Source organism: Salmo salar, chromosome ssa12, assembly GCF_905237065.1.
Source record: "Salmo salar chromosome ssa12, Ssal_v3.1, whole genome shotgun sequence".
Classification (NCBI taxonomy): domain Eukaryota; kingdom Metazoa; phylum Chordata; class Actinopteri; order Salmoniformes; family Salmonidae; genus Salmo; species Salmo salar.
Window position 1 is genome coordinate 28,769,885 of NC_059453.1, and position 26,243 is coordinate 28,796,127.

A 26,243-nucleotide genomic window follows, 5' to 3' on the forward strand; every position below is an offset into this window, starting at 1 on the left:
GGGGAGTTTCTCCCATTCTTCACTGCAGATCCTCTCAAGCTCTGTCAGGTTGGATGGGGAGTGTCGAGATGCACAACTCTTTCTAGATCTCTCCAGAGATGTTCGATCGGGTTCAAGTCCAGGCTCCGCCTGGGCCACTCAAGGACATTCAGAGACTTGTCCCGAAGCCACTCCTGCGTTGTCTTGGCTGTGTGCTTAGGGTTGTTGTCCTGTTGGAAAGTGAACCTTCACCCCAGTCTGAGGTCCTGATCGTTCTGGAGCAGATTATCTTCAAGGATCTCTCTGACTAGTCTCCCAGTCTCTGCCGCTTAAAAAAATCCCCACAGCATGATACTGCCATCACCATGCTTCACCGTAGGGATGGTGACGCTTGGCATTTAGGCCAAAGAGTTCAATCTTTCACCAGGCCAGAGAATCTTGTTTATCATGATCTGAGAGTCCTTTAGGTGGCTTTTGGCAAACTCCAAGCAGGCTTTCATGTGCCTTTTACTGGTTTCAGCTGGCCACTCTACCATAAAGGCCTGAATGGTGGAGTGCTGCAGCAATGGTTGTCCTTCTGGAATGTTCTCCCATCTCCATAGAGGAACTCTGGAGCTCTGTCAGAGTGACCATCGGGTTCTTGGTCACCTCCCTGACCAAGGCCCTTCTCCCCCGATTGCTCAGTTTGGCCGGACGGCCAGCTCTAGGAAGAGTGTTGGGGGTTTCAAACTTCTTCCATTTAAGAATGATGGAGGCCACTGTTTCTTGGGGACCTTCAATGCTGCATAAATTTGGTACCCTCCAGATCTGTGCCTCGACACAATCCTGTTTCGGAGCTTTGCTGACAATTCCTTTGACCTCATGGCTTGGATTTTGCTCTGACATGCACTGTCAAGTGTGAGACTTTATATAGACAAGTGTGTGTCTTTCCAAATCATGTTCAATCAATTGAATTTACCCCAGGCGGACTCCAATCAAGTGGTAGAAACATCTCAAGGATGATCAATGGAAACAGGATGCACCTGAGTTAAATTTTGAGTCTCATAGCAAAGGGTCTGAATGCTTGTGTAAATTAGGTATTTCTGCTTTTTATTTTGAATACATTTGCAAAAAATCCTACAAACCTTTTTTTGCTTTGTCATTATGGGGTATTGCCTGTAGATTGATGAGGGAAAAAAATAATTTAATCAATTTTAGAATAAGTCTGTAACGTCTCAAAATGTGGAAAAAGTAAAGGGGTCTGAATACATTCCAAATGCACTGTATTTGAATTGTATGCTATATTTGTTTGTTGATTATTCATATACTTCTCGATGAATATGTATATTTGTGCATATATTAATAGGGTTGCAAAGGGAGGATATACGTGGCCTTCAGAAAGTATTCACACCCCTTTACTTTTTCCACGTTGTTCTGTTACAAAGTGTGATTAAAATTGATTTAATTTCCATTTTTTTGTAAAATATCTACACAAAATACTCTGTAATGTCAAAGTGAAAAAAAAGAAACGCTATCATTATTATTAGAAAATAACACAGCAATATATCGTGATTAGATAAGTATTCAACCCCCTGAGTCAATACATGTTACAATTACCTTTGGCAGCTATTACAGCTTTGAGTCTTTCTGGGTAAGTCTCTAAGAGCTTTGGACACCTGGATTGTACAATATTTGCCCATTATTCTTAAAAAAATGTGTCAAGCTCTGTCAAGTTGGTTGTTGATCATTGCTATAGGGCCATTTTCAAGTCTTGCCATGAATTTTCAAGACGATTTAAGTCAAAACTGTAACTAGGCCCCCCAGAAACCTTCAATGACATCTTGGTAAGCAACTCCAGTGTATATTTGGCCTTGTGTTTTAGGTTATTGTCCTGCTGAAAGGTGAATTTGTCTCCCAGTGTCTGTTGGAAAGCAGACTGAACCAGGTTTTTCTCTAGGATTTTGCCTGTGCTTAGCTCTATTCCGTTTCTTTTTATCCCCCAAAATAACTCCCTAGTTCATGCCGATGACAAGCATACCAATAACCTGATGCAGCACCACCATGTTCGAAAATATGAAGAGCGGTACTCAGTGATGTGTTGTTTTGGATTTACCACAAACATAATATTCGGGACAAAAAGTTAATTTCTTTGCCACATGTTTTGCAGTATTATTTAGGGCCTCGTTGCAAACCGGATGCATGTTTTTGAATATTTTTTAAAATTCTGTACAAGCTTCCTTCCTTTTACTCTGTCATTTATGTTAGTATTGTAGATTTATGTTTGTGTTGTTGATCCATCCCCAGTTATCTCCTATCACAGCCATGAAACTCTGTAACTGTTTTCAAATCACCATTGACTTGGTATAGTGATACTCCATCCAAAGTGTTAAATTAATAACTGCACCATGCTCAAAGGGATATTCAATGTCTATTGTTGTTTTTACCCAACTACCAATAGGTGTCCTTATTTGTGAATGATGGGAAAACCTCCCTGGTTTTTGTGGTTGAATCTGTACTCTAAATTCACGGCTCGACTGAGGGACCTTACAGATAATTGTATGTGTGGGGTGTAGAAATGGGGTATGTCACACGGAGTGAATCCATGCAACTTATTGTGACTTTGAAGCACATTTTTACTCCTGAACTTTTTTAGGCTTGCCATAACAAAAGTGTTGAATACTTTATTAACTAAGACATTTCAGCTTTTCATCTGTTATTCATTTGTAAACATTTCTAAAACTGGCTCTGTCTTCAACCTAGCTCCCTGGCTAGCTCCCTGGCTATCTCCCTGGCAGTGACCAATCCATAGAATTAGGAATTAGAATACCGGAATGGACATGAACCTTCTTATGATGGTAATATAAAGTGTCAGACATTTTGGTAAGGGAGTTGGTCTACCATGGTTTTGCCAATGCTCTGATAAGAGTGCAAAACAATTAATTTATAGATTATCTGCACTGTATGTTGTTAGCTAGCTAACCAGACAGTTTTTAGAGGAGTGATCCCATACGTTTTTTTTAAAAATAACTGCCAGTATGCCAACAATCCGTTCAAACAATCAGTTGATGATAGGACTTAGACAAATTGTAATTGCAACAAGTACTGATATTGTATCATATAATAACAATTGAGAAGAAAATACAAATTTAGACATTTATTATGGTCTGTTTATGTTATAGGCTATTTATACAGAAAATGTGTATAAAACCTGTCCGTATAAACTGTATTTATAATTGTATGACAATATTTTAGGTTGACAATACATATATTACATCATTTCTGGTATATCACTTGCCTTACTTGTATTTCCCTGCATAAGTAAAAGCAGGAAATGCATCACCTATGCCTTTACTGCATATTCATTCCAGATTGTTTTGGATTTCTCCCTGACCACAATAGCTTCCATTTTCACTCCATTCTGGAACTTTGAGGCTTTCTAATTTAATAGGATCTCTAGCCATGTCTAGATGGAATACAGCTTCTGTCAAATTGACTTCAAAGTGTATATTTATTTTTTTGCATTATAGCTAACCCTTACCCTAACACTTTTCCTAAACTGCTACGTTAATTATCATAACCTGCTATGTAAATGTTCTTAAACCCGCTACGAAAAGTCCATTTTGACAAAACCTGTAACCCTTCTAGACAAAACCGATCTCTATGGACCAATCACACTCCAAAGACGCACCCAAATTTTTCCTCTGGCTTACTACATCACCATAGAAACTGACCCAAACAAATTGTTAAGTTGCTAGGCAACGTTTGATTGTCTGGATGACAAATGAGAGAAAGATAGCTGAAGCTCGAGAAGATTTTACAGGCTTGAAGACTTGGTGAAAAAATAGGTGCAATATTGTTGAATCATGGCTGCACAAGAGATTCCACGGCTTGAGCTGGAGGCTGTAATTGGGTTCAACGGTAATGTAAAATATCCTGCCAGCCTATTTAGCTAGCTAACCTATTCAGCTGAGCTAACATATTCAACGGAGCTAATCAAGTTATCTGGTAACAAGTAATACTAACGTTAGCTAACGTTATTTGTTACCCTGAGTGATATGGCTGTTGTCACTAGGATCAGGGCATGCTATGGTAGCTACTAGCTACTAACGTTACTGTTGCTTGTTGCCAGTGGGGGTTTCAGCTGGTTTGTCATCTTTTCAATGTGTCTAAATATAACTCAATTATTTGTAATGTGCTGTTCAGTTTATGGAAAGTATTTGGAAGTTTCCTTCAAAACTCTAATCCACCCACATCGAGGGGTGGGGGTGTGTGTCTTTTTGTCAATAACAGCTGGTGAGCGATGTCTAATATTAAAGAAGTCTCGATTTATTGCACGCCTGAGGTAGAGTACCTTATGATAAGCTGTCGACCACACTATCTATCAAGAGAGTTCTCATCTGTATTATTCGTAGCCGTCTATTTACCACCACAAAGCGAAGCTGGCACTAAGACCGCTCTTAACCAACTCTATAAGGCCATAAGCAAAGAAGAAAATGCTCACCCAGAAGCGGCGCTCCTAGTGGCCGGGTACTTTAATGTAGGCAAATTTAAACCAGTTTTACCAAATTTTTACCAGCATGTCACATGTGCAACCAGGGGAAAAAAAATCCTAGACCATCTTTACTCCACACACAGAGATGCATACAAAGCTCTCCCCCGCCCTCCATCTGGCAAATCTGACCATAATTCTATCCTCCTGATTCCTGCTTACAAGCAAAAATTAAAGCAGGACGTAGCAGGGACTCGCTCAATACAGGAGTGGTCAGATGACGCGGATGCTACACTACAGGCCTGTTTTGCTAGCACAGACTGGAATATGTTCTGCGATTCATCCAATGGCATTGAGAAATACACCACCTCAGTCATCGGCTTCATCAATAAATGCATCGATGATGTCACCCCGCTCCTCCGCTCTCTCCACTGGCTTCCAGTTGAAGCTCGCATCCGCTACAAGACCATGGTGATTGCCTACGGAGCTGTGAAGGGAACGGCACCTCCATACCTTCAGGCTCTGATCAGGCCCTACACCCAAACAAGGGCACTGCATTCATCCACCACTGGCCTGCTGGCCCCCCTACCTCTGAGGAAGCACAGTTCCCGCTCAGCCCAGTCAAAACTGTTCGCTGCTCTGGCACCCCAATGGTGGAACAAGCTCCCTCACGACGCCAGGACAGCGGAGTCAATCACCACCTTCCGGAGACACCTGAAACCCCACCTCTTTAAGGAATACCTAGGATAGGATAAAGTAATCCTTCTAACCCCCCCCTTAAAAGATTTAGATGCACTATTGTAAAGTGGTTGTTCCACTGGATATCATAAGGTGAATGCACCATTTTGTAAGTCGCTCTGGATAAGAGCGTCTGCTAAATGACTTAAATGTAATGTAAATGTAATGTCGTCCCCACAGTGACTGGACGTACATATCCCAACCAGAAGCCATGGATTACAGGCAACATCCGCATCGAGCTAAAGGCTATAGCTGCCGCTTTCAAGGAGCGGGAGACTAATCCGGACGCTTAGAAGAAATCCCGCTATGCCCTCAGACAAACCATCAAACAAGAAAAGCGTCAATACAAGATTAAGATTGAATCCTACTACACCGGCTCTGACGCTCGTCGGAAAACTATTACGGACTACAAAGGGAAACCCAGACGCGAGCTGCCCAGTGACGCGAGCCTACCAGGCGAGCTAAATGCCTTTTATGCTCGCTTCGAGGCAAGCAACACTGAAGCATGCACGAGAGCACCAGCTGTTCTGGATGACTGTGTGATAACGCTCACGGTAGCCGATGTTAACAAAACCTTTACACAGGTCAACATTCACAAAGATGCTGGGCCTAGACGGATTACCAGGACGTGTACTCAAAGCATGCGCGGACTGTCAAGTGTCTTCACTGACATTTTCAACCTCTCCCTGACGAGTCTGTAATACCTACATGTTTCAAGCAGACCACCATAGTCCCTGTGCCCAAGGAAGTGAAGGTAACCTGCCTAAATGATTACCGCCCCGTGGCACTCACATCAGTAGCCATAAAGTGCTTTGAAAGGCTGGTCACGGTTCACATCAACAGCATCCTCCCGGACATCCTAGACCCACTCCAATTCGCATACCGCCCCAACAGATCCACAGATGATGCAATCTCAATCGCACTCCACACTGCCCTTTCTCATCTGGACAAAAGGAACATCTGTGTGAGAATGCTGCTCATCGACTACAGCTCAGCATTCAACACCATAGTGCCCATGAAGCTCATCACTAAGGTAAGGACTCTGGGACTAAACACCTCCCTCTGCAACTGAATCCTGGACTTCCTGACGGGCCGCCCCCAGGTGGTAAGAGTAGGCAACAACACGTCTGCCACGCTGATCCTTAACACTGGGGCCCCTCAGGGGTGTGTACTTAGTCCCCTCCTGTATTCCCTGTTCACCCACGACTGCGTGGCCAAACACGACTCCAACACCAGCATTCATTTTGCTGACGACACAACAGTGGTAGGCCTGATCACCGACAACGATGAGACGGCCTATAGGGAGGAGGAGAACTGGCAGTGTGGTGCCAGGACAACAACCTCTCCCTCAATGTGAGCAAGACAAAGGAGCTGATTGTGGACTACAGGAAAAGGCGGGCCGAACAGGCCCCCATTAACATCGATGGGGCTGTAGTGGAGCGGGTCAAGAGTTTCAAGTTCCTTGGTGTCCACATCACCAACGAACAATCATGGTCCAAACATACCAAGACAGCCGTGAAGAGGACACAACAAAACCTTTTCCTCCTCAGGAGACCGAAAAGATTTGTCATGGGTCCCCAGATCCTCATAAGGTTCTACAGCTGCACCATCAAGAGCACCCTGACTGGTTGCATCACCGCCTGGTATGGCAATTGCTCGGCATTTGAACGTAAGGCGCTACAGAGGGACCTATATAATAGGCGGTCAGAGGACAGCCCATAAAATTGTCAGAGACTCCAGTCACCCAAGTTCTAGACTGTTTTCTCTGCTACCGCACGGCAAGCGGTACCGGAGCGTCAAGTCTAGGACCAAAAGGCTCCTCAACAGCTTCTACCCCCAAGCCATCCATTCGACTGCTGAACAAATCATAAAAATCGCAGCCGGACAATTTACCTTGACCCCTCCCCTCTTGTACACTGCTACTACTCGCTGTTTGTTTGTTACCTATCACTTAGCCCCCACCTACTTGTACATGTACAGATTACCTCAACTAGCCTGTACCCCCGCACACTGACTCGGTACCGGTGCCCCCTCTATATAGCCTTGTTATTGTTATTCTTATTGTGTTACTTTTTATTATTACTTTTTATTTTAGCCTACTTGGTAAATATTTTCTTAACTCTTCTTGAACTGCGCTGTTGGTTAAGGGCTTGTAAGTAAGCATTTCACGGTAAAGTCTACACTTGTTGTATTCGGTGCATGTGTCAAATTTTATTTACCTTGATGAGTTTCTCCTGAATCCTGCTTCAGACAACCATGTTAGGTTAAATCATAATCATATCCTCATCTTTAGTTTTGGTCTAAAGCATGTCTTTACCATTTTTTGGGGACAGGACATATATTTTCTGGCCTCAGAGTGCACCCATTCAGAGAACACTTAATCTATCCTCTTGGTTGCACTGTTATTTTGAAGAGCCTGAAAGACGGCAAACAGGAGTTCCTTCATGGGTCACCTTCATGGGCTTCAAGGTAAACTAAAGACAGTTAAACAATCTAGTATTAAGACAGACAGACAGACAGACAGACAGACAGACAGACAGACAGACAGACAGACAGACAGACAGACAGACAGACAGACAGACAGACAGACAGACAGACAGACAGACAGACAGACAGACAGACAGACAGACAGACAGAGTAGGATGGAGGCAGGGAGGGAGAGGCTACAGGTGAATGTTGAACGTAGGAAACACATGAATGGCATTAGATTACAGAGTTAATCTATGTTGTTGCAGGCTGATCTGATCATCTGGGATTATGAGAAGAGAGCGATCCACGCCAGACTGCAGCTCCACAAAGCGAAGGTGGAGGGACTTGCCTTCTCCCCCAATGACAAGTACCTTGTCTCCCTGGCTGGACAGGATGATGGAAGGTACGAGGTAGTTTAATGTAGCAGCATTTTGTTCCAGTCCTGCTATAACACACTTTATCCTACTAATCAGCTGGTCCTCAGACCTTTGATTAGATGATTAGATTGGTTAGATCCAACAGGCTTTGGATGATTGTGTCACTTTAAAAACGACTTTCACGTTGGAAGAATTTCAACAGTCATTTGTAGGTTATACTACAGAATGGCTGTAAATGTGAATAGTTTGTGTTTTCAGCATTGTGGTGTGGAACCTTGAGAGCAAAGAAGCGATCTGTGGGAGCCCAGCCTCTGCCCACAGTGCAGGCCACTGCCTCACCATCGAGTACACCAACCACAGCGACAACATCTTCATCTCCGCCGGCAAGTGAGTGACTTACAGAGACTCTGGGTTGCTGTTAGAATAGAGTATTACTTTGTCAATCAGAACTGATCTTTATTGGACTTGAACACAACGCAGAATGATTAAATAAACAACATTTATTATTAATACTTTCGAATTAACCCACTTGTAATATGTTGTTTCCCTGTAGTGGCACAATGCGTGTTTGAGAGCTAGACCTTCCAAATAGGAAGATCCGGCCTATGGAATGCCAGACAGGACAGCTGAAGAGGATTGTCAAATGTATTGAGGTGAGCTAAACCATAGAAAGCAGACCCAGCTGGAAGTAATAGTGGTACTGACTGAGTACCCACTGGGCACAGGCGTCAATTCAACGTCTATTCCACGTTGGTTCAACGTCATTTCATTGAAATTATGTGGAAACAACATTGATTCAACCGGTGAGTAAATTGTACAATGGTGAGAAAAAAAAACCAAAATGATTTTGTACCACCCATTCTTAACCACTCAAAGTACGTTTTGAGACAAAGCAAAGGTAAACTATTCATCAATACTTGTCATGGTTTATTCATGAGGAAATCTGTAAACAGACAAGTTCAGGTTCCTGTGATTTTATTCACGTGGCAATTGTTGTCTGAGGTCAATTGATCTCTGAATTAAGATAAAGAATAAGAATTTCCCGGCATATCAAGCAGCCTCTCAAAGTAGTACAGGTGGAGACAGAAAGCTTATTTCTAAGGTGACCCCGTTGCGTCACAGATCTCAGACGACAAACTTTTATTTTACTGCGGAACCACCAGTGGTGACATCCTGAAGGTCAACCTGAAGACCCGCCTCCTCAACAGCTATGGGCCACGAAAACAGAAATTCAGCAAGGTGGGTTTATTCAGTGTCCTGAGTGACGTCCACATGTTCATATCTCTGAGATCTTACTGTAGTTGACATTTGGTACAGCTGTTCCTCTTGTCTTTTTGGTGCAGGGTGTGAACACACTGAAGGTGCTGAAGTCTGGGGACATCCTGGTGGGCTCTGGGGATGGCATGTTCACTTTGTGCTCAGGACCTAACTTCAAAACCATCAAGTAAGTAAGTACTGCAGGTTGACAGACAAGATATCAAGTTGTCTATATCAAATCAAAATCAAAGGAAAGTTTATTGGTTGCGTAAACAAATTAGCAGGGCGACGGCGTAGCCTAGTGGTTAGAGCATTGGACTAGTAACCGAAAGGTTGTAAGTTCGAATCCCCGAGCTGACAAGGTACAAATCTGTCATTCTGCCCCTGAACAAGGCAGTTCACCCACTGTTCCTAGGCAGTCATTGTAAATAAGAATTTGTTCTTAACTGACTTGCCTAGCTAAAATAGCAGGTGCAGTGAAATGCTTATGTTACTAGCTCCAATAGTGTGGTAGAATGTCTCTCAAACACAATACACATACACAAATAATGAAAACAAGAAATCAAGAAATAACAATCCAGATAGATATATTAGAGTAAGAATTCAGAATATATGCTGAACAAAAATATAAAAGCAACATGCCACAATTTTACTGAGTTACAGTTAACTCAGTAATATAAGGAAATCAGTCAATTTAAATAAATTCATTAGTCCCTAATCTATGGATTTCACATGACTGGGAATCAAGCAGATTGCAAGGGCTGTGTCGGTCATGTCAGATTCCTGAGTAGATGGACAGAGGTCCGGTGGGACCCCCCAGGCTTCCAGTTCAGTGTATATTAGTGTGTATCTGTTCACTGTATATTAGTGTGTATCTGTTCAGTGTATATTAGACAAGCGAACAACATTCACAACCTTTTCATTGTCAATAAATCCATATTGCTCATATTCTTGATGAAGAATGTTGGCAAGCACACTTGTTTGAGACCACAAAATTAACCAAATCTGCTAAATAGTGCAGCTAATACTCTATATAAAAATACTATGATCGAATAAAAACAATACAATAAAACAATTAGGAGAATAAATGATTTAAAAAAAATGTATGTTCATGATAATTTCTGCACACTTTCTACCTGGTATTAGTAGTTTAGATTCAGAATGGAGTATTTTTTTGCGTCCCATTCAAAACCTCCAGTTGAGAACCACTAGTTTATATCGTCTATCTAAAACTGTCATGTTGCATCCATACTGTAGCTTAGCCTATACATTAGAGTGGTTCCATTTCCTCAGCCCCTCACCTTCATGGCAAACCAAGAGGTGGGGCTGAGATTTTGTATCCATTTTATATTACAGAGTGGGCCTTTTAACGCTATGTGTAGAAACACATAATGTACTCAATGCGGCATTCTGCCATTCATCATCTAACCCTCATAGAAAGGTTCAGTTGGAGGGGGGAGTGACGTCCATCGCTGTGAGAGGCGAGGGCCACCAGTTCTTTGCAGGAACGGAGGCGGCTCAGATCTACCGTTTTGGCTACACAGACTTCAAAGAGGAGCTGATCGCCACCAGTCACAACAGTGCAGTCAAAGACGTGGCCTTCCCTTTGTGAGTGACACCTTTCAAAGTATAGGCACACATTTAGAGACAGGATTACATACTGTACGTGATTCACTTTGTTTCCCACAATATTATTTTATAGCACATTCTATTATCACTACTACCTGATTGCCATATGTCACCTCAAATATATAGCTGTCTTTACCTATCTCCACCTCAAACAGAGTCTATGCTGTCAAGAGAGACTACCTCAAACAACATTGCTTTCGTCTACCTTCATGTTTTGCCGTCATTGCCCATTTACTCCCACTAGAGGGCGATATGACCATGTTTAAAGCATAAACATGTATTATCGCCTATGGCTCTGGTACAAAGCAAATCCTGTTCCATAGACTAAAGTGCAGAATGACTGGCCACAAACTTATTCCAGTGATGTTTCTGATTCTCTCCCAGTGGCTCGTCGGAGCTGTTCGCCACGTGTTCCCAGGATGACATCAGAGTGTGGCACGCCGAGACCTCCAAGGAGCTGCTGCGGCCGTCCGTCCCCAACATGACCTGCAACGCCCTGGACTTCATGATCGACGGACACAGCATCATCAGTGGTAGGCAGGAATCAATAGGAGTTCTGTTTGGCAATGGGGTCATTTAAAAAATGAACACACACACACACAACTAAGTGCACACACACGCATACACACACTTGCGCACACACACACACACACACACACACACACACACACACACACACACACACACACACACCGCACAAGCATACACAGACGCATAGACACACACACGCGCACACACACACACACACAGTATATGTGGACCATGCGGGAATCAAAACCACAACCCTGATGTCGCTAGCACTACACTAGGGAAGAATGGTACGTCATCAATGCAGCGCATGGCATTTTCTTAAGTTATAACGATGATGGACTAGCGTCAATTATTATGGAGCACGTTAGCCTGTAAGATAATGACAGTGTTTTTAATGCGAGGGTGTGAATGTGCCTGATTTTCCTTCTCATTGTTGGAGCCTTGACATGTTGAGTCATGATAATAATAAATGGTTTCATCCTCTACTGTACATTTTCATTCCAGCCATTTACAGTTAAGACACACGTCCAATGTAAGGAACTGAGCCCACAATCTTCACAGTAGCCTGGGTGCCCGTCTGTTTGGGCCGTCATGCCACTCCTTGCCACTCCTTGTCATGCCAAAGTCTGCCGAATGGCCACAGTGTTTGGCATGATAGCACAACGATCTGGAACCAGGCTATCATCACAAAACATTATAGCACAATCTCAATATAAAAATACTTAGGAGTGTCATGTATCGACTATTCCCATCTAATGTATTTTTCTTGTTCCAATTGTTTTACAGCCTGGAACGATGGGAAGATCCGTGTGTTTGCCCCAGAGACTGGCAGAGCCATGCTGGTCATCCACAGTGCCCACAGCATGGGCGTGACTGCCATCGCTGGCACCAGGGACTGCAAGAGGATCATTAGTGGAGGAGGAGAGGGACAGGTCAGATGAAAAGTCATCCTGGCATGGCACATGACACCCTTTAGTCTATATTTAAATAGAGAGCATAGATTAAGAACTAACAGTATCAATTAACCACCACATGCATGTGACATTTGTACAAATATTTGAAGCTCTTCCTTTTCCCCCATCCTTCTCACAAAAAAACTCCCCAAAAACACGTATTATTACATACGTATTTAAAACAATGTTTTAGTGGTGTTCATCAACAGCATCATTGTATTGAGTCCAAGTGCCAGTCTCTGGCCTGTTGCAGGTGCGTGTGGGAGATCCTGCAGGGCTGTCACCGGCTCATTGAGACCATGAAGGAGCACAAAGCCACCGTCACCAGCATCAAGATCAAGAGCAACGACAAGGAGTGTGTCACCGCCAGCTCGGACGGGGCCTGCATCATCTGGGACTTGGTGTGAGTTCAAATGCACATTCTCATGTATACACACACACACACACACTGTACACACACACTGTACACACACACACACACACACACACTATACACACACACACGCATGGATGTATGCATGCTCAAACCCGTAAACACATGTAGATGTGCAAGCAAGCACGCACACACACAGACACACACTCAAACACTTCTTTACCCCATGCCCTTAATCCTTTATCCCTCTCTGTCTGATTGCATTGGCTTCCCACTGTGAGAGGCTTTCAACACACATCATTACTACCACTACCATTAATACCACTCCTCCGTTCATGTGTTTCCTGTATTCAACATTCATTTCAAGTCTCTTGCTCTCCCTCCCTCCCTCCCCTCACTCTCCCTCCCTCTCTCTCTCTCTCTCTCTCTCTCTCTCTCTCTCTCTCTCTCTCTCTCTCTCTCTCCTGGTCCCCTCCCTGCTTCTCCTCTCTGTCTTCCCCTCTCCCTACCTCTCCCTCTCCCCTCCTGCCGCTGCAGGCGTTTTGTGAGGAATCAGATGGTCCTGGCCAACACTCTGTTCAGCAGTGTGTGTTACCACCCTGAAGAGTACCAGATCATCACCAGTGGCACCGACAGAAAGGTTTGGAATTAGAAAAGACTCAGGTCCCTCTTGGTGCCAAGACTCACTGGCACAGCACACTGTAGCTAGCTGATGATTTCACTGTGCAGCGTATGGTCCCCAGTCACCAGTCATGGAAAGTTAGAGAAGGCTGTTCTCTGTATTGAGGCATTCTTGTTAGCCTTCATCTCATCTCAAGATGAGCTCTGTTAGAGAGGCTAGTATTGAGGTGCTGTAGAAAGGCCATGTCAAGCTTGTACGCATGCGCACGTCAGCAGTGTCATGTTTTGAAATATTTCCCTACCTTCTTTACCAGTCATAATAAGCCACAATGTAGCAGTCATGCTGCCAGGTGAATGTAACACCTCTATGCCTTGATTACCTAGAATGAAAACTGAGTTACAGAAGGTGGGATTGGAGGTTCACAACAGCCTCTCTTCAATATGCACCTCAATATCCACTCATCACAAGCTCTACAGACTAATAAGGCCCGTATTGTTGGCTCAACACCATGCTGTGAGGTGAGGACAAACTGTACTGATTAGTGGGCACTGTGAATGCGCTGAGACTGGAAAAAGAGAGGCTGAGAAAATGAGCAGAGGAAAAAAGAGAGAGACTAGAAAGAAAGTGCTCTGGCTCTCGCGTCTTCCTGCGGATGCGATGCCCGCCTATGCCATCCAAGTGCCCGTGTGCCAGATACACCATCTGCTCGCCCCAGGACACAGGCGCTCTGTCTGGGGTGAGCAAGCAGTAACACACATAGATACACACGCACACACACACACTGTATGTGTGGGGGGGAGAAAGAAAGAGAGAGAGAGAGAGAGAGAGAGAGAGAGAGAGGGAGGGGGACAGGAAGAGAGGGATTGGATGCAGCAGCTCCTTGGCTCAGAGTTCAGTCAGTGGTTGAGGGTCTTTGGGGACAGCTTCACACTCTCCAGTCTGTCGGATGGAAGGAGACAACAGAACAGACTACTGCTGCTGGTGGTTCTGTTGTGGGGTCATCCAGAAGCCTCTTGTGATGATGACCCAGCACTCCTGTGTGTTGGTTCCAGTTTTGGCTGATTATGATGTAGGGCCATCAGGGTCTTGTTATTTATTATTAGCTATTGTGGCATGTCAATTATCAGAAGCATGGTATATAGGCTTCTGTGGCCTTCCCATTGTCCAGCACTAATAGGACAATAAAGACCTTCTGAAGTATTCCGTTTAAAAGAGAGAGAGCTCTTGAACGTGCTATAACTTCTTTGTTTGATTAATGTCCTTGACATGTTCAGTTAAAAGAGTAGGATTATATTTTGTTGGCGAGAGGTACTGTATGTGTAAATGGATTAGCATGGTCAAATACATGGCTGAGCGTAGCATCGGGGTAAATGGAAGCCCACACAGTAGCTAAGAAGGCTTTATCGGTGTACAGCCCTTCATAAGTGGGTTACTGTCCTCAATGATGTATTGCCTCAACATATAGGTGGAATTACACGACACTACACACAACAGAGTGAAAATGTAGACTAATCTTGGCACAGCATGCATGTTTTCAACATACTGGTATTGAATTTACACAACACATACTGTACCATAGGATTGCACAAAATACTGGACATTTAATCTCAGTGTGGCACAGTGGTGTAGCTTTCAATGCATTGTAATGGTTGTGTAGCTTTCAATGCATTGTAATGGTTATGCAGCTTTCATTGCATTGTAATGGTTGTGTAGCTTTCATTGCATTGTAATGGTTGTGTAGCTTTCAATGCATTGTAATGGTTATGCAACTTTCATTGCATTGTAATGGTTGTGTAGCTTTCATTGCATTGTAATGGTTGTGTAGCTTTCATTGCATTATAATGGTTATGCAACTTTCATTGCATTGTAATGGTTATGCAGCTTTCATTGCATTGTAATGGTTGTGTAGCTTTCATTGCATTGTAATGGTTGTGTAGCTTTCATTGCATTGTAATGGTTGTGTAGCTTTCATTGCATTGTAATGGTTGTGTAGCTTTCATTGCATTGCATTGTAATGGTTATGCAGCTTTCAATGCATTGTAATGGTTGTGTAGCTTTCAATGCATTGTAATGGTTATGCAACTTTCATTGCATTGTAATGGTTGTGTAGCTTTCATTGCATTATAATGGTTGTGCAGCTTTCATTGCATTGTAATGGTTGTGTAGCTTTCAATGCATTGCAATGATTGTAGGACCTATAGCTGAAGCTATCCTGCTAGGCAATTAGTATTTAAAGTTCCAATGCAGCCATTTTTATCTCAATATCAAATCATTTCTGGGTAACAACAAGTACTTTACTGTGAATGTTTTAAATTTAAATGGTCAAAAATAATACAAAATTGCTTCTTAGCAAAGAGCAATTTCTCAAGCAACACTTTTGCTAGGACTGTCTGGGAGTGGTCTGAGTGAGTGGCCTAATTGGACGAGCCTAATGAGAGGGATATGTAACCTGAAAACTAGCTGTTATTGGCAGAGAGGTTTGAAATTCTCTTTGTTATTGGTCTATTAACTTATACTGCCAGGCCAAAACTCCATCCCATCAAAACAGGCAGAAATGTCAAGCGTTCTTTTCAAACAGCTCTTACACTAAAAGGGCATTATTATCATTTTCACAATTTTACAGTATTATTCCAACCTCCTAGTGTGTAAAAAATCATGTTTTTGACTGCACTGGGCCTTTAAAGAAAGAATCATGTCATTTCAGCAAGCCATGACACCCACCATCTCAGATTGTTCTGAAATTGTTTCTGTAGTTAGAAACAGGTAAGATTAGCATTCCTGAAACATTATTTTTGCTGAAATTAAATGTTAAATCGGAAAAATTAAGCTAATTGATTGCATCCAAATTGGCCATTTTAATTGATAGGATTGAGATAATATTCAATAAATATAGTACCCAACATCTGGTTTGGACCAAATCTCTTCTTACTAATGACAAAAATGAGGTATCCCAAAAAATAGAAAAAAGTCACCCACGGGCCCAACACACCCCATGCCAATCCCACCCCAACAACCAGTATACAGTATCAGTTCTCTGTTTGACAAGTAGAATGAAGCTGTGGCTTGGAGTACTGCTTCTCCACACTGTAATGTATTCCCTGTGAATCTGGTGACGTTTTTTCCCCCTGTTCAGAGAAATGAATCATTGAAGTCACTTTCTGACCACTAGATGCCGCTGTTCCTGCTATACAGCCACACTCTTTTGTCTATTTTGCTGGTCTCTTGTGTTTATTAAATAGATTTCCTTTGCAACTTTGGGTAGAAAACCAATAGATTTGGCTCATTATGAAAATACATTGTGTGGTCATCCTCACAATTCAAGCCAGTAAATTCAGTGTGTCCTTCTCTCAGCAACCTAATGCTTCAACCTAACTCTCCTTGAATAGGAATTGAAGGCTAAAGCAATGCTAGCAGTAGCCGCATGCTAGCCTTGGATGTAATTAATTTCTGGTGGATGTTGCCGTGGATGGCAGCCAGGTTCCACAGGAGAAGGGATGGAACACAGATGGGTGAGGGTGACTCGGCCACTCTCACACAGGTGCTGGTCTCTAATAAGCCCTCCATGACACCAGGAGAGGGGAGAGAGGTCGTGACTAGAGAATCAAACTGGATTTGAACCCATTCCCTATATGACACAACACAAATTATACTGGAGAGAGGGAGCGTTGGGTCTGCTACTTGGCTAACTCTCCTCCCTCTCACTTTTTTGGCTGTGTCATATCTCACCTCATATGATAGCCAGTGATTTGATTAAGATTCATATCATGTAAGCTAGTTGCTGCTGGTATTGAGGGGTTTTTCTTTCTTTCATTATGCTGACCAAAAATGTTATTTCATAAAGTGAATGAATGCACGCAAAGAACTTTGGATTTTTCCATTTCATTTCTATCATATTGAAAAAATATCATGTATGCATAAATGATGGTTGTCAGTCATTATGTTGACCATATGTTTTCACAATGAATGATGCATGCAAAGAGCCTTGAGCCTTTCCATTTTAATTGAATTATACTGAAGAATAGTCCTGAGTGTTGTGTATTACTCAATAATGTCTAACAAATGTGTTTTCCAGTCAGTAAACTTTTGTCACGCCCTGACCATAGAGAGCCCTCGGGGTTCTCTATGGTGTTTTAGGTCAAGGCGTGACTAGGGGGTTTTCTAGTTTTTATTTTCTATGTTGGTGTGAGTATGGTTCCCAATTGGAGGCAGCTGATGATCATTGCCTCTAATTGGGGATCATACTTAGTGTGGTCCTTTTCCCACCTGCGTTGTGGGATATTGTCTTGTCTAGTGCCAATGTGTGCGCGCTACGAACTGCACGTTCGTTTATGCTTTGTTGCTTTGAAGTTTCACCTTAATAAATAAATATGTGGAACTCTATGCACGCTGCGCCTTGGTCCACTCATTATAACGAAGGTGACAGCTTTTGCTATTAAATTTGAATTATATTGAGGTACAAAAGTATTTTTTACCATCCCACAGAAATGTGTCTTTTAGGCGGCCTCTTTGCTTTGAGCACTGTTTTTCATTCTTAAAACTATAAATACCTTGTTGTTTTTTTGCAATTTGTTTCTCTTTAATCCCATTATTACAAACTGTATTTGATATGTCTTTGTCAGATTACATTTCCTCAGTCCCATAATGCATTATGTTTGTGGTCTTACTAAGAGATGAAATCCAGTCCAAGAAGCTATTCTCATAAATGCTATTCTGAGCTCTCTCCCATGTAACATTTCTTGTTTCATTGCATACAACTGGAGCTTTTTTCTGATAGGCTGACACCTTTCTGATGAATCCTCTGAACTGGTTTATTCAGATATTCTACACATTTTCTCACTTCTGTGTGAGGAGATTGCGTTGGTTATTGTAATATTCACTCTATCGCCTAAACATTGACTCGTTGACGATTAGATTTTCAGTTAATAAAGCCCATTGAGCATATAAAGAAATCATTCATTTCCAGGTACAATCAGTTTGGCCAGTTCCAATACTTAAAATCACAAATGGTTTAGTTTTGTGCTGCCAGCCAGTTAAGCTGCCAGTTTCCTCTTCCTTGATACCTGAAGAAGCACTCACATGCTGCATTTTAATGATGAAACTCCTCTCGTTTGCGTCAGTTAGTTTGTAATTGTAATTAGCTTTGTCATAAAAATAACAAGAAAGGACCTCGCTTGTGTGTGTGGGGAGATTGTGGCGTTACTGTGCGGCTATAAATAAACTTCAAATAACAATTGAGCCTTTGAGAGACTCAAGTCTTTGACAGCTGCAAACCCTCGGGATGATTATCTCTCATTTAGAGTCACAAACATGTTGTTTTAACTGTGGCGGGCTCACAAAAACTTGATAGACTCTCTCCGGCCTCATTTACATATAGTGGAATAATGAAGATAGATTATTCAGTGAGGCAGAATTACTATACTATAAATGAACAGAAGAAATACAAGGAGTGGCATTCATACTTACTATAAAACTGTGATACATGGTCATTTTAATAATTTATTGTAATATAACATAGAATATGTCAAATAAATTGAATCTGACAAGTTTTATATGTACAAGCTCTCTCATTCATATTCCATATACCTGAATGGTCTTCTTTCCCAGATTGGTTACTGGGAGGTGTATGACGGCTCAGCCATCAGAGAACTGGAGGCTCCCTGTCAGGAGCCATCAATTGCATGCACATCTCACAGGACGGACAGCACTTCGTCACTGGTACAGTACCCTTTACATTGGTTTTGTTGGCTGAGTTGAAGAGGTAGAGCATGAGTTGATTTGTGATCTCGCCAACTGTTTGGCGTGACATTGACATAGGAGTTGGCACAGCTCCCAACAGATCTAGGACTAGTCGTTGACTACCATCAATCAACAACAGCACATGGTGTGTCCATTAAATATCCCTGTATCGACTCTCAATAGCTTGGGACTATCGTGAAGAGCACTTGGTTGAACATGACTTCAGCATGCGGTTGGATCAATGTTCGAAGGCTTTTCCGTAGAAATAAACATGGTATATGTCTCTCTGCTTGCCCACTTCAGGTGGAGACGAGAAGCTGGTGAAAGTGTGGGACTACTCAGAGGGCGAGGTGACCCACGTAGGCGTCGGCCACAGCGGCAGCATCACCAGCGTCAAGATCTCCTCCAACGACAGGAGCATGGTGAGCACCAGTGTCGACGGGGCCGTGCTCCGGTGGAGGTACCCCCACCCCTCCTCTCCCTAGAGCGCCTTCCGGAGGCCAGGAGAACAGAGTCAAAAAACCCATGACCCTATGGCCTTTGACCCACACACCCTACAAACTTTTTACTTTTGACCTTGACCCTGCCCAGTCCCAATACACACCTGTCCTCACACCAAACAACTCTCAAGAACTCATGAACACTGAACATCCCCTTAGTGCTATCATAGAGCAAATGTTTCATTCATTCATGAAAATAAATGGGTATAATTTTGATTGTGCGATATTGACTGAAGTATGCATTACTAGCTACATTTTGCTTGTTGAAGGTAATTGCATAGTTATAGTGTGGTATTCGCCATACTCTAATAATGTACTGTATCAACAAACTTGGCAGACACACATGTTCTAATATGCATGGAATTAACCTAATAAATTGAAGTAGGGACTCTTAACCTCATCAATGCAAAGTTGGATATTGTAGCCACAGAACATTATAAAGATACTCATCTGCTCATCATAGCCTTGAATAGCATTCTCTCTGATCTTCTATGGGAAGAACAGAAGTGATTGTGTCATCCCCTTTTTCCCATTAATACGCAGTGAATGTAAAAAGGCAGGCTACACAGTACATTAAATGCATATTTCATACAGATATGACTGTCTTATATGCCTGCCATGTGGTAAAGAAGAGAAAGAGAGACGACGAGGCCCAGATTCACAGGCACTTTAGCACACCGCTGCTGTCAGCTAATCTATCACTAGAGATTCCCCAGAGACTTCGGTAAAGAAGTGTGCGTGTGTGCGCGCGCACGCTCGGGTGTGTGTGTGTGTGTGTGTGTGTGTGTGTGTGTGTGTGTGTGTGTGTGTGTGTGTGTGTGTGTGTGTGTGTGTGTGTGTGTGTGTGTGTGACCAGCGAGCCTCTTGGAATGCTTCCATCTTCCCAAACTCATTCCACTCTCGATTGCTCAGAAGCTCAAAACTCAATAATTAATAGCTACCCCACTACTCCGCAACCCACAAAAAGAGAGCAAACCTGCAGTACGCTATGGACGGACCAAGTCAACAAAACATAACCTACACCCCTAGCTCTGTAAAATAGGGCATCCCATCCAACTGCCCATGCACGCACGCACGCACACACACTGAATACTCAGGTGGCCATGCTATGAGATAAGAGTAATGTATAGCCCTATAGGGTAAGAGTTTGAGTTTCTGACTCATCGCAGAAGTTTGGAACCGGGGGCTGCAGAGTGCAGACTCCTCAAAAATACAAGGTTTCCGTTTTACACTGCAATAATACGTGAGATTATAAAAATATTGGAAGAGAAATATGAATATTATACATCTGCGTGAGTAAATCAGCACATCTGGATCACTAAATCCAATCTATGGTCTTGGCGAGCTGTGAAATTAAAACCGAAATTGATTGAGAATATCAGCAGTGTATTGCACGTTGCGGTACAAAATATGCACTACCAAGTAGCATTAAAACCATTTATTCTCTGTGTCTTTCCCATCATTTGATTCATCCACGTGTGTATGTCTCCAGATTGCAGTGAGGCAGGGGGATGTGCCAGCCTGACAAAATGTTTTGTAGGACATTTGTTTGATAGTCGTGATGAATAATCAAATCAAAGTTGATTGTCCATGTACACAGATTTGCAGACGTTATCGCAGGTGAAGAAAAATGCTTATGTTTCTAGCTCCAACAGTGTAGTAATATCTCCAACAGTGCAGAAATATCTCCTAACAGTGCAGTAAAATCTCCAACAGTGCATTATTAGATGAGGCATTCCATCAGAGGATAGGATAGTGCAGGTGCAGTCTATTAGTGTGCCATCACCAGGGTGCAGAACATTCTCAGCCTAAAACAGTAGGGGGCTCCTACACACCTCAAAAATATCATTCTTTTCCGTTGGGACCATGTTGTAACAGAGGACATGCACCGTAGCCTACTCACATCATGCCAATATAAATGATAGTAAAAAAGGAAAGAAAGGGTACTGTACAGTGTAGACCTTGAATTGCTCTGATACAAAATATGTTCAGTATTTGTTTATATTGGCCTACAGAACGCTTGTAATAGTTTTGATCAAACAATACACAATAGTCCTTATCGTGCATCTAATTATAAGGGAACCTTATAGGCCTGTTACTAAATGAGTGTCAGCAAGCTTGTTCGAGTTGTCATTAAGACTAATATCCATCAGTTTCAGAGTCCTGTCACTACATGCGCCACCTTCAATGTGGAACACTTTAATAAATGGAACACTAGTCACTTTAATAATGCCACTTTAATAATGTTTACATATCTTGCATTACTCATCTCATATGTATATACTCCATTCTATACTTCTCTACTGTATCTTAGTCTATGCCGCTCTGACATTGCTTGTCCATATATTTATATATATATATTCTTAATTACATCCCTTTACTTAGATGTGTGTTTATTGGGTATATGTTGTTAAATTGTTAGATATTACTTGTTAGATATTGCCGCACTGTCGGAACTAGAGGCACACGCATTTCGCTACACCCGCAATAACATCTGCTAAACACTTGTATGTGACCAATAAAATGGGATTTGATATAGGCTAAAATTGTAGGAGGGCGGGAATAACGCGCACTATCCACCAAACAGAAAACCACTCCAGCAGCGCTCGGATTGGCGAGGGAGGGAGAGAGAAAGACCGCCAGCTGTATGTGCTCGAGCGCCGTGTCAACGCCGAGGACCATGGAGTTGAATACAACTCACCTACACGCCGGTTACTGGTTACAGGTGCCCGCTGCTTCACCATTTTACCAGCGAAACAGTATGACAAGGGCGCGCCGAGACCTGGCAGGAATTACCGGAATGTCTGAGGGACATTGTTTAGTCATGTGCCTAAACCACGGTATTGTCTATTAGCGGAGACCGGAGTGGTTTCGAGAGGAGGAGGGGTAAGGGCAGACAGGTAGGAGTCTATTGCTTCAGTAGTTGTTTCGTTTTCACTTCTTGTTACCTGGTAAATAACCAACCACCATGGATAACCACAAGGAGAGTAAGATGAGGAAACAGTCCATGAAAACCAAATCTACAAAACGCAAAGAGAAGAAATACAAAGCCGGGAAGCTTTTCAGGAGGAAATCGTTGAAGTCCGTTGGGAATTTTATGAGCAGGATACTGAAAACTTTGGGAACTTTGGCACACTTTGGCGACGTCGAGCCACCTGACGGTGAGGATGATGATGGCGGGTTCAGAGACAGCGCCGCGTGCACGTTGAGTGCCAACTCAGGGAACTTTAATAAAGATGAACTTCAGGTCTCGAGGGAGATTAAGGTGAAGAAGAGCGCCTCAACTTTGTCTTCTCATGGATCTATAAAAGACAGGCTGTCGTGGTGCTATGGCGACAAAACTCCAGGAGTCCTTGGGTTGAAGAATCATGGAAACACTTGTTTCATGAATGCGGTGGTTCAGTGCCTCAGTAATACGGACCTGCTGGCCGAGTACCTTGGTTTGGAACAATACAAGTCTGATTTGTGTCAGGGGAGAGTAAACGGAATTGTAAAAAACGAGGACGCGCAACTTGCCAGGGGTGAGGTGACCACACAGTTGGCATCCTTGGTGCGGGCGCTTTGGACCCTTGAATATACCCCTCAACTGTCCGTGGAATTCAAGGTGAGTCGCTTGTGTAGAAACTCTTCAAACACAGCTCATGTTTGAGGCTTAATTGGTTAATTTCGATAACAGTTCCCGGTCATGTTCAAGTAAATTATAGACTTTTCTCATGCTCAGTGCGACTCTGAGCATGAGAAATGTTCAAAGGTCGGAGCAATCGCGTGCTCACCGAGTCTGCTACAGTTTCCAGCGCAGCATTTAATTCTAAAAGGATTGGAATTTGCGAATTATTCAAAAACAAAATAAATATTTAACTAAAGAGAACACATCGTTCCTTTTACATGACGGTTTGTCATAGTAATAACAGTAGGCCTATGTGTGGGCGGCTATATCAACGGTCAGACTCAACAGGTTTCCACTGGGCTCAAGCTGGTTGAATCAACGTTGTTTCAACATCATTTGTCAACGTATTGTGCCGTGGAATCTACGTGGAAAATACATTGGATTTGAAAAAAGTCATGTTGTTTTGAGGGTGAAATTGGGGTGACATTTCAACACATGATTATGTCATCATTGTAACCAATTTTCAACATAGACATACCTTGTATGTGCTAAAATATGTTGAATTTGTAACAATGTCAGATCTTCAATGTTATATCCACAATAGGCTGGGGAGTTGATTTATCTACAGCCATTCATTTGGTCTTGCATCCAGGGTTTTAACCAAGCCTAGCTTTGATATTTGTCACTGACTACTACCTATTGTGGGAATGATTATTGAGAGATCTCCTAATAACTAAATATATTCGCTGTTGGTATCAAAGTCATTCAAAATGGTAGGTTTAACAAAGTAAATTAAATGTAACCATACCTCATAAGTCATATACTGCATCATCAATGATACTATTTAGGCCTATATAGCATTTGCAAAGTTATCAACAGCTATTGTTTCAATTCAACCCAGGGTTCAACTGAAAATAGATAATATATAGATTTGGTTGATTTCAAATGTAATATCCAAGTTAATCATAAATATGTTGGATTCACCTCTATCTCAACCAAACATCAAAGTTAAAGAATAGGATTAAATCAAACTTTTTTTAAAGTGCATTTAAAGTTAGATTAGATTTAGTCGTATTCTTTAACTTACATTTTTGGTTGAGATGGAGACATGAATAAAACATGAATTATTAATTTATAGACAAACTGGATATTGAATAGTGTGGTTGGCAACGCAACCAAATATCAACATTTCAAGTAGATGTATCTTCTGCTTGGATAGTTCCATCTGTGCCACTGACTTAGTCTGGCTTTAATTACAGTTTGTCTACTAATTAATCATTTATATGTTGGATTCACGTCTCCATCTCAACCAAAAATCTAAGTTAAAGAATAGGACTAAATATAATCTAATCAAACTTTAAATGCACTTTAAATAAAGTTTGATTTAGTCCTATTCTTTAACTTTGGTTCTTGGTTGAGATGGAGATACGAATCCAACATATCAAGTATTAATTTATAGACAAACTAGAATTAAAGCTGGGTTAAGTCAGTGACAACCAAACACAATTCAACATCACTTTTGCAAAACAGTAAATAACCTATTAACTTCTCGACAAGTTAACTAATGATAGGTTGGATTCACATCTCCAACTAAACCCAAAATACAGTTTAAAGAATAGAATTAAGCCAGTGGCTCAGATTAAACTATCCAAGCATTAGATATCCTTACATTTTTATATTTAGTTGTGTTGTCAACCAAACACAATTCAATATTACTTTTGTTATACAGTAAAAAGCCTAAAGTCAAGGCTCTTACAAACTAATAACAACATTTATTCAACCTTAAAATGAGTAACACGTCAATGGTGACATTTTGAGGTTAGCCTATGGTAACAGAAAATGTCTTCTTATGTAATCATAGAAAGTGTGCATGTTCAAGATAGCATGCAGAGGTCGCAGGTCTGTGGAGATTTTCACAAGTGCTTTAATAATCTGTGCAGAATATCAAACAGCATTGATCACTTGCACTATGCATTTTTTATGTAATCTCAACTGCAATCCAGGTCATTTGGTTGTGCTTTTAGATGAAGCACAGTAATAACATATTAAGTTGTTGTATAAATACAAAATATCTGAGATGGTATTCGCCACAGCGATAACACATATAAATGACAACTAAACCAAAAATCAGACATTGTTTTTCTAATGGAATTTGGTTGTGCTTTTAGATGGTTGAAAGCATATTGATAACACATTGGGAATTCAACAAACTTCTGGCTGTCTTTATGAATAAAGGTTGAAATCTTATTGATCAACCTCTCAACCAAATATTACCCACATTTCCACACTGAAATGACGTGGTGTGCCTAGTGGGTTGTGACTGGAGGGAATACAGCTAAGACCAGAAGCATTTTAGCTAACCCTACGTCTAACCCGTTTCCTAACCTTAACCTACAGTAAGTCTCCTAACCTGCCACATTAATTATCTTAATTAACCTGCTCCATAAATTCTCTTAACCTGCTACGAAAAAGTAATTTCCGGTCGTCGCTGTACTCCCTCTAGTCAGAACCGACTCAACAGTTTTCACATCCTATTTCCGTGTAAGCAGACAGGTAGCATTTCAGGGGAGGAGCCTGTGGCAATGGTCAAAACAGGTGAGACATATACTAGCATTACAGGCAGTGTCAAAACTCCCATATTTTTTTATTAATATCAACATTTGGGTTCTCTTTTTCTTTTCTCCCAACATAAACATGGTCCAAACCATGTGTCAATGCCTATTGCCTAATGCCTAATGACCATTGACCACACATCAGGGCACATTTGCTAACTAATACGCATGCTGTGTGTGTGCCCTGTGGCTCCCACCTGCCACAAACCCAGATGTGGTGGCTTGTCTGCATTCCCTGGATGTCCTTACTGGGAGGAAGGGAGCGGTACTTCACATGCAGGGGTGGTGCACTGAGTTTACGGAATGCTGATGAGAGTGAGCCAGACCAATTCAACACAGTGGTCAGGGACTGCCAGGGAAGCAGGCCAGAGTCCCAGACGCCTGATGATGTA

At 42.1% G+C, this 26,243-nt stretch overlaps 1 protein-coding gene and 1 pseudogene across 2 annotated transcripts in view; both read left to right on the forward strand.

Moving 5' to 3' along the window:
- Positions 1-1,045: 1,045 nt before the first annotated feature.
- On the forward strand, positions 1,046-20,186 carry LOC106564673 (cilia- and flagella-associated protein 52-like; annotated as a pseudogene).
- A 2,055-nt stretch (positions 20,187-22,241) lies between these two features.
- LOC106564672 (ubiquitin carboxyl-terminal hydrolase 43) overlaps positions 22,242-26,243 on the forward strand; it is a 112,249-nt gene continuing 108,247 nt past the window's right edge. Inside the window, exon 1 of one of the 2 annotated variants that reach the window (XM_014130889.2) lies at positions 22,242-23,236. In XM_014130889.2, the coding sequence (XP_013986364.1) occupies positions 22,601-23,236 (636 nt within the window). In that variant the 5' untranslated portion in view covers positions 22,242-22,600. The remainder of the gene's footprint in view (positions 23,237-26,243) is intronic. The other variant, XM_014130888.2, reaches the window with a different exon arrangement.